The sequence below is a fragment of the Quercus robur genome, chromosome 11 (assembly GCF_932294415.1).
Source record: "Quercus robur chromosome 11, dhQueRobu3.1, whole genome shotgun sequence".
Classification (NCBI taxonomy): Eukaryota; Viridiplantae; Streptophyta; class Magnoliopsida; order Fagales; family Fagaceae; genus Quercus; species Quercus robur.
The window spans coordinates 16883268-16892577 of NC_065544.1; the positions used below are offsets into that span (position 1 = coordinate 16883268).

Genomic DNA, 9310 nt, shown 5'->3' on the forward strand with positions numbered 1-9310 from the left:
ACTCCTTTAGGTCTCTGTAGTCTTCCGTGTTGTGGTCGTGATCTTTGTGGAAACGGCAGTACTTGTTCTTGTCGCGGACATTGGGGGATGAGTGCAATGGTCTTGGCCATTTGAGGTAATGCTCGTCCTTGATCTGTGTGAAAATTTTGTCAACAGGCATAACTAAAGGAGTAAATCTTACCATCCGAGGAATTTTATCATCCTTCCTCCTATTCCCGTCATTGTTCTGACGGTCTGGTCACTCTCTCTTTTGCCCCCTACGGTCGTCTTCTTTCTTTGCCCTGTCTCCTGGCTTCTCTGCATCCTTTATGGCCTCTAAAGCGTCTTCAGCGTTCATGTACTTCTGTGCTTTCAGGAGCATTTCTGCCATCGTCTTTGGCGGGTTCTTTGTGAGGGAGGCCACAAGATCTCTGGACCTCAGTCCTGCTTTGAAGGTCGTTAGCTGCACCTTGTCATCGGCTTCGTCCACCTCCAGAGTCTCCCGGGTGAAGCGTTTGACATATGACCTTAGGGTTTCTTTTTCTCCCTGTCTAATGGTGAGTAAGTAGTCTGCCGGCCTCTTTGGTCGTTGCCCCTCTATGAAATGGCACAAGAAAGCGTTACTTAATTGCTCGAAGTTGTCTACGGACGAGGTTGGCAACTTCGTGAACCATTCTCTTGCAGCTCCTTTGAGAGTGGTAGGAAAGGAACGACACAATATCTCGTCAGGTGGTTGTTGAAGACCTAGAGTAGTCTTAAAGGTATTAAGATGGTCCTGAGGGTCTCTGAGTCCATCGAACGGCTCAAGTTGAGGTAAGCGAAACTTTGATGGTACAGGGCATTCAAGTACCGCCGCAGTGAAAGGCGAGTCCATAGCCTTTACCATTCTGTCTACGCTTCGATCCGTCTTCTCCTTAATGGCGCTCCTCAGTTCGTCCATTTCCTTCCTCATTTCTCGAAGGAGATCTGAGTTTTGCTCGTCCGGAGTAGTTGGCCTCTGAGGGGTACCTCTCTTGTGGCTATCCCCTTCTCCTTCCAGGTTACCCTTGGACCGGTTTTCTTCCTGTTGAGCCTGTTGAACCTGCTGGAGTTGTATCTTCATTTCCTGGTTTTGTTTGGTGAGTTCTTCAATGGTGGCTGCAAGGGCTTGAACTTGCTGGGCCAAGGCTGCTGAATCTGGGTTGGATTCCATCTGAATGTAGAGGGTTGATGGAAACTACGCTTTCATATATGAATCTGAGAATGTTGTTCCCACAAACGGCGCCAAACTGATGAAGTGTGAATTCGTCAGTCGAAATGGGCAGATGGAACTCCCCGTCAGCACCAATGTATCCTTTAAAAGGGTCACCGGTGTGGTGCCTGTTACAACGCCTCCGATGCCAAAGTTAGAACAGAAAAGAAATTTGCCAAATGGGAATGAATGGACTAGAAAAGTAATAGGTATTTTTATAGAATATCAGTATCTGTACCTTGTGCTGCCAATGCAAGGGCTTTATATATGTGATTTTGGTTGTTAGCCATTGGAGTGTTAATGCCTTTCTTAGTAACGCCTCCAGCCCAATAATGGGGCTTTTAATAGGCTCCCAACGGTCTGTTTTGCTGGTTTTGTAACTGCTCAGGCTACTGGCTGGCATCATTGAATGACTTTCCTTCCCTCGTCAGTGATGGCTGATTTCCTCGTCGCTAGGGATGACCTCGTCATTAGTGTTGACTTCGTCAAGGTAATGCATTCTCGTCACTCCCATCACACACTAACTTACTATTTATTTTGGTTCTTTCAAATCTAAATCACATTTCTAGATAACACAAAAAGTATTATCCATATTGCATATTAAAATTTTATTTTCAAGAATTATAATTTAATGGACAATTGGATATAAAAAATCATCTATCTATCTATCTATACTTCTAACAACAGGATTTCCGGTTTATATTTCAATAGTTGTTTACTAAAATACCCTTACACACATTATTAAATGCTCTAAAATATCTCTATATTTTAGTTAAATAATTTTAAATTAATAAACACAAATTGGCTAAAAGAGTAATTTACTGTTCTTTAGTTTTAGACTTTTTCCTTTATTTTCTCCATTCAGCCTAAAACTTAGGACACTATCTCTATCTCATTTTTAAATATTATTCTATGTTACTTTATCTCTTTCTTAAAAAAAAAAAAAAAAAATACAAAGGGTTAGTTATATATCACTTTTAAACATTATAACACTAAACAAAAAAATAAATAAATAAAGCATTATTGCACACGCAAAGCGCATGATGAATTTCGTATAAATATGGTTATAAAGTAATTAAATGCACAATAATTATAACAACCAAATCAACCTTTAACTCTCTCTCTCAGAATATGGTTTTCAAATTAAAAATTTGTAAAAAAAAAAAAAAAAAAAGGCTTGTTTGTTGTGATTAATTTGAAGGGAAACATGAACCCAGTTCCTAAATGCATAGATCATCCCAATGAATCATGTGACAAGGAGGGATAATCTATGCATTTCCATTTCACCCACCATATTGTTATACGCATTTCTAGGACAGCTATTTTCATAGATTCTGATTTAAACATTATTGCATGTTCTCCTACTTAATCATTTAGAAGGTTCTTTAATTACTCAACTTTCCTAGCAACTGTGGAACATCATGTTATAATTTTCACAACTGTTTTGCTATATCTTTAATTTTATCCCAACAATATTGGCTACTATATAGTACATACAACAGATGGCTCTTCATGGATTTTTTTTTTTTTTTTTTTTTATTGTGTTTTTGGTTCCAAGGGGATGGGAATAATATATTCAAACTAATGGCTTACGCTTCAGATAGCGTGGTTCTCAGCCGATTGTTTTAACCCTATTGGGGTTGTTTAGATACAAAAAGATTAATTGAAACTCCTCAGAAAATTTCATTTATTATGTCAGATTGGTTTGATTAGCTTAGAGTCCATGTTTTCTTTGGTTTTTCTTAGTTGCACTGTTGGTGCAGTTTCATTCGGACAAACCATAGATGTACAAAGAGGAGCTTCTTTGTTTCGTCCAGCTTACATTAGATGTCATCATATCATAAGATCTATTGTTTCTCATCTCCCCAGGGCGTAACACTTTTTATAAAAGATCTTCAAAGGTAATCTAAGCAGAAATCCCAATATTGTGTTGGAAATAGCATGCCTCGGGATATTAGTAACTTTCAATGAGCATGAAGATAGAAAAATATAGAAGTATATCAAAGAAAAATTAAAAATACTATTTTCCCTAAATCCAGAAAGATAATGAGTATATTACATTAAAAGCTGTATTAACAGAATATGTTGTTGCTTTTACAGGAATGGAGTTGACCGCAGTGATGAAGCCACATTAGGGGGCATGAATTTTGAAAAAAAAAATTAGTAGAGGTATTTGTATAAGGGTGATCCCAACAATTATAACTTTTTAAAGAATTTACAAGCTTCTACCTCCGCAGGCTCCGTGCTAACCAAAACAAAACAACATGAATACAAAGGAATATATTTACTATATCTTTTGAAAATCTAATTAAAATAAATACACAAGTTTCATTCTCACACAATATTAACATCCTAAAACATAGAACATAATTACAAATGCTTTACTGTGATTGTCAATTAAGTTTGAGTTGTGTACTGTAAAGCTTGAAATAAACAAGTACGAGGTATTGGTGAGATGTAGGTTTGCATCCTTGTAAGATTTTTGCCGCCATTAGTATCCTTCCACAAACACATGTTTCTCCAAAATCAGAGGTAGCATTTCTAGAGTAAAATAATTTCTTAGGAGACCATTTATATTTTTGAGATTTAAAAAAAAATATTTACAAAAAGTAACGTGTAAAATCTATAGATTAATTTTTAAATTACTTTTTTATTTTTTTATTTTTTATGGATAATGATAAGGGAATAGAACTCATCATATATAATTTTTTTTTTTTAATGATAAGTTTCAAATTTGAAGTGTGAGTATTCTTTTTGTGATAAAGATAAACTCCTAAATTTAAGAGATAAAAGAGTTTGGACAAATATGTGGGTCCACTATTTTCAATTTATTTACAACTATGTCATTAAAAACATTTTCTATATCTTGAAAACACACCCTAAGATGTTTTCAAAATCGTGTTTCAAATAAGGAAAATAGGATACAGTTTTTTGAAAACTCTATTTAGAAAATATTAGTCAAACAATAAATTTAAGTGTGAGACCACCATTTTATGAATTGCAAAACAAAAAACTATATTTAAATACTCTTACCAAACAACCCCTAAGGGGGTGTTTTCAAAATACAGAAAATGTTTTTAATGACATAGTTGCAAATACATTAAAAACAATGGACTCTACATATTTATTCAAATTTGAAAAATATCATTAAAAAAAAGTATATGATGAACTCTATTCCATCATCATTATCTACACAAAAATCTACAGATTCTACATGTTACTTTTTGTAAATATATTTTTTTAAATCTCAAAAATATAAATGGTCTTCGAAACAATTATTTTTGTTTTTAGTATTTTGAAAATTGTTCATAAAAGTGGGATCCAAACATGTATAATATAAAAATTATTATCTGAAAGCTAGTTTTAAGTTCAATTTTTTGAAAATTGTTTTTATACTATTTTGAAAACAAAAACAAAAAATCCTCCCACCAATCAGGCCCTAATATATATATATACACACACACTTTGCATGTGCAATTAGGCTTTTTAAGAAAAATTTATTTTGGATTTAGTAAAATTATGTTTAAAAGTGAGATAGAGATAATGTCCTAATTTTTAAGATCTTTTTCTACATGAGAATTGATAAAAGTCTGAAAGCCTAAAATTTAGGAACTTTTTAAAAAATAGTAAATTACGTTTTTAACCAATTTGTGTTTTCAAATTTAAAAATATTTAACTAAAAGATAATGGTATTTTAGAGAGTTTAAGAATTTGTGTGAAGATATTTTAGTACGCAAAATGATGAAACCCAAATAAGAAATCTTAATATCAAGCATATATATGAAAATAATGTAATCTGACGATATATTTGTTGAAATTCACATCCAATTAAGAAATATTGAGTAGTGTAATATTGCTTAGGTTTCGTTTAAGAGTTCATAGGAGAATGGAATGGAATAAAATGGAATTATCATAAGGGAATGGAAAGGAATGGAATAAAATGGAAAAGAATGGAATGGAATGTATTTAAGTAATTAGGGAAATGAATGGAAAAGAATGGGATGGAATGGAATTAAATAACCTTGATTGGATGTTTTAAAATAAAGGAATGAAAATGAATGGAATGTAAGTAATATTGTTTGGGAGTAACATGGAGGGAATAGAATGAAATCATTTTATGACAATATTACTATTAGACCTCTATTTTAAAATAAAGAATTGAATATATAGGGGTATTTTGGGTGTTTTAGTAAAAAATTCATTTAATTTAATTTCATTCCTTCCGATTCCTCCCAATTTTGGAGGGAATGAAAATTTGACGTTTTAAGGGAATAGAGAGGAATGAGTTGGAATAGAGAGGAATGAGTATTCCCTCCTAACCATTCCATTCCTTTCTACTTAAACTCCTAAATAATGGAATAGTCTTTTCATTCCCTCCATTAAAACTCACAAACAATGGAAGGGAAAAATATTCTAAAATTATTTTTTTCATTCATTTCCATTTCATTCCATTCTCTTCTCCCAAACGAAGTATCAGAGTTACACCAGGTGTAACTTGAACCTAACCCATATATATATAATGAAAAAATAATAGGAAAAACATATTGATGATACGGCATAATGGGAACTTTGCAAAATTTATTGCCAGGCTTCTATGATCATATACGGTATAGATCGATATAGATAAATATATAAATATTAAGCGAGAGAACGTATTACTTACCAATTTGTGACATCTTGGAAGTACCAGCCGACTAAGTTTGCAGCCTCATTCAAAGCAGCCTTTCAGTGTTGCACCTTATCTTCCCCGAAACGCTTCTTACCCTAGGCAAAAATTTCGCCAAAACTCCCATTCAGGTCCTGTGTGCCCTCATCCAGGTCTCGCACTTCGGATGGATCCACATCATAGAAAATGGGAAGTACAATTTGCTGCGAGCTCCGGTTGCATTCCATGATCTTCGCCAACTCATTCAGACACCACTCTGAAGCAACATAGTCTTTCGAGAATACGATAACTGCAATCATTGACATCTCGATTACCTTCTCTAGCTCTATCCATATATCTTTCCCTCTCTCCATTTTTGTGTCATCTCTAAAGGTGTAAATCCCTCTCTTCTTTAGAGCAGCAAATAAGTAGCAGACAAAGCATGCGCTAGTATCTTTGTTTTTGTAACTCACAAATACTTCGTAACTCTTTGCTGGACATGGGATGGATGAGAATGATGCGGAACACATTTCTAAGGCCATGAAAGAAGAGCTACACAGTATTCATCCAAGAAAGAAATTAACCAGAGCAATTATAGAGGACCTATGTCAATAATAATAATAATAATAATAAGTAAATAAATAAAGGGTAATTCTGCGGTACCCCCTAAAAAAATGGGGGGAACGATACCCATTAATAGGTAACCTGCTATACCAGGTTACTTTTTTCTCATATTTGACGGTTTCATCCTCACATTGTACAGTTCCAACATCATATATGATAGTTCTTTTTTCATATTTAGTGGTTCCCTTACTTTTTTTTCTCACATTTGACAGTTTCATCTTCACATTGCGCAGTTCCAACATCACATGTGACAGTTCTTTTCTTACATTTGGTGGTTTCCTTACTTTTTTCTCACATTTGACAGTTCCATCCTCACATTGTGCAGCTCTAATATCACATGTGACAGTTCTTTTATCACATTCGGTGGTTCCCTTATTTTTTTTCCTCACATTTGACGATTCCATCCTCACATTGTGCAGTTCCAACATCACATGTGACAGTTCTTTTGTCACATTTAGTGGTTCTCTTACTTTTTTCTCATATTAGACGGTTCTATCTTCATATTGTGTAGTTCTAACATCACATGTAACAGTTCTTTTCTCACATTTGGTGGTTCTCTTACTTTTTTTCTCACATTTGACGGTTCTATCCTCACATTGCGCAATTCCAACATCACATTTGACAATTCTTTTGTCACATTCGGTAGTTTCCTTATTTATTTTCTCACATTTGATGGTTCTATTATTACATTGTGCAGTTCCAACATTACATTTAACAGTACTTTTGTCACATATAGTGGTTCCTTTTTTTTTTTCTCAATTTTGATGGTTCAATTATCATTTTAAGCAGTACCAACCTCACATCTACTCTATTTTTGTCACATGTGACAATTCTTTTCTCACATTAGGTGGTTCTCTTACTTTTTTCTCACATTTGACCGTTTCATCCTCATATTGTGTAGTTTCAACATCACATGTGACAGCTCTTTTGTCACATTCGGTGATTCCCTTATTTTTTTTTCTCACATTTGACAGTTTCATCGTCACATTATGTAGTTCTAATATCACATTTGATAGTTCTTTTGTTACATTTAGTGGTTCCTTTATTTGTTTCTCAAATTTGATAGTTCCATTATCACATTATACAATTCCAATATCAAATTTTACAGATCTCCTGTCACATATAATGATTCCTTTATTTTTTTCTCAAATTTGATGGTTCCATTATCACATTAAGTAGTACCAACATCGCATTTGACTCTATTTTTGTCACATTCAGTGGTACCCTATTTTTTATTCTCAAATTTGACAGTTCTATTATTACATTGGGCAGTACCAACATCACTTCTGACCGTATTTTTGTCACATTCGATGGTACCCTATTTTTTTTCTTACAATGGACAGTTCAATCGTCACAGTAGGCAGTATCAATATTACATCTGACCATAATTTTACATTTGGGCCCACCATTGAAGTCACTTTTTTACTTACTAATAATCGCTTATCATAATAGTAATTTTTTAAAGTTATTAAAAAATTTAGATCTAAAATCTAAAACCAAAAAAAAAAAAAAAAAAAAAAAAAAAAAACATCCCAAGAAATTAGCCCAACCATAATAATTACTTTTGTTCACAAAAAAAAAAAAAAAAAAAAAAAAAAAAAAAAAAAAAAAATCAGTTGGATATATCTTGGTTTCTTCCACACTTAATTGGTATACCAATTAACTTCCTACATATCCCCCTTGGTAGCTTCCATCACATTTAATGGCATACCTCCCTGTAAGATAACATAGTTGAGGTCACTTTCTTGATATTTATATTTATATTATTTATATATACTATAAAACCGAAGATGTAGAACCTTTTGTGCTCTCTAATTGTTCTTATGCAACATTTGCAACTTAATCATAGTTGTGTGTTTATTGTGGTGCCTAAGGTTGGAAATAGGGTGACTATACAATTAGCAAATTATGCAAAAAATCCATTTGGTGGTTCATTTTTGGATGTATAACCTTTTGTCATGTTTGGTGGTTCAATTTTTTTTCTCGCAAATGATGGTTCTATTGTCACATTAGGCGGTACCAATATCAAATTTGATCGTACTTTTCTTACATTTGGTTTCACTTTAATTTTTTTTTTCTCACATTTGACGATGCCGTCCTCACATTGTACAATACCAACATCACATATGACTGTACTTTTGTCACATTTGGTGGTCTCTTTATTTCTTTCTTACATTTGATGGTTCCATTGTCACATTAGGCAGTACCAACATCACATTAGACTGTACATTTCTCATATTTGGTGGTACTTTTGTCACATTCAATGGTTTTTTTTTTCTCACCAATTACCATAATACCCTTGAAACCAAAAAAATTACCGAAATACTCTTAGAACCTAAAAAGGAAAAAATCACCCTAAAACTTAAAAAATTACCAAAATTACTATAAAACCCAAAAAATGACTGAAATAACCATGAACTTAAAAAATGACCAAAATAGCCTTAAGACAAAAAAAAAAAAAAAATTACCATGTGACCTTGAAACTTAAAAAATGACCGAAATTACCATAAAACCTAAAAAATGACTAAAATAACCATGAAACCTAAAATATGACCAAAATACCCACTGAAACCTCTATTCGCAAGACCAAAATGAAAATAAAACTTTTATACAACCACTCTATTTGCTTGATTTGAAACCCATTGATTTTTAAATTAATGGATTTAAAAAGCCTTGATTTGAAATTAATGGATTTAAAATTACTTGTTTAGGTCTTTTTATAAAATGAAGGATTTGAAATTTCATTGTTTAGATACCTAAATTTGAATTTGGATTTGGATTTAAGATCAATAAAATATATTTTCCAATTATTATTTTTCTTAAACATTCTA

The 9310-nt window shown here is 33.0% G+C and overlaps 1 protein-coding gene across 1 annotated transcript; it reads right to left on the reverse strand.

The window, feature by feature from the left end:
* Window positions 1–238: 238 nt before the first annotated feature.
* On the reverse strand, window positions 239–1081 carry LOC126704772 (uncharacterized). The gene has a single exon (XM_050403783.1). It carries the CDS (start codon window positions 1079–1081, stop codon window positions 239–241), a length of 843 nt encoding a protein of 280 aa, XP_050259740.1.
* Window positions 1082–9310: the final 8229 nt, after the last annotated feature.

What these genes read in the sequence shown, in the direction of transcription:
- LOC126704772 (XM_050403783.1), bottom strand. Translation starts at nt 1,081, where the DNA reads ATGAAGATACAACTCCAGCAGGTTCAACAGGCTCAACAGGAAGAAAAC.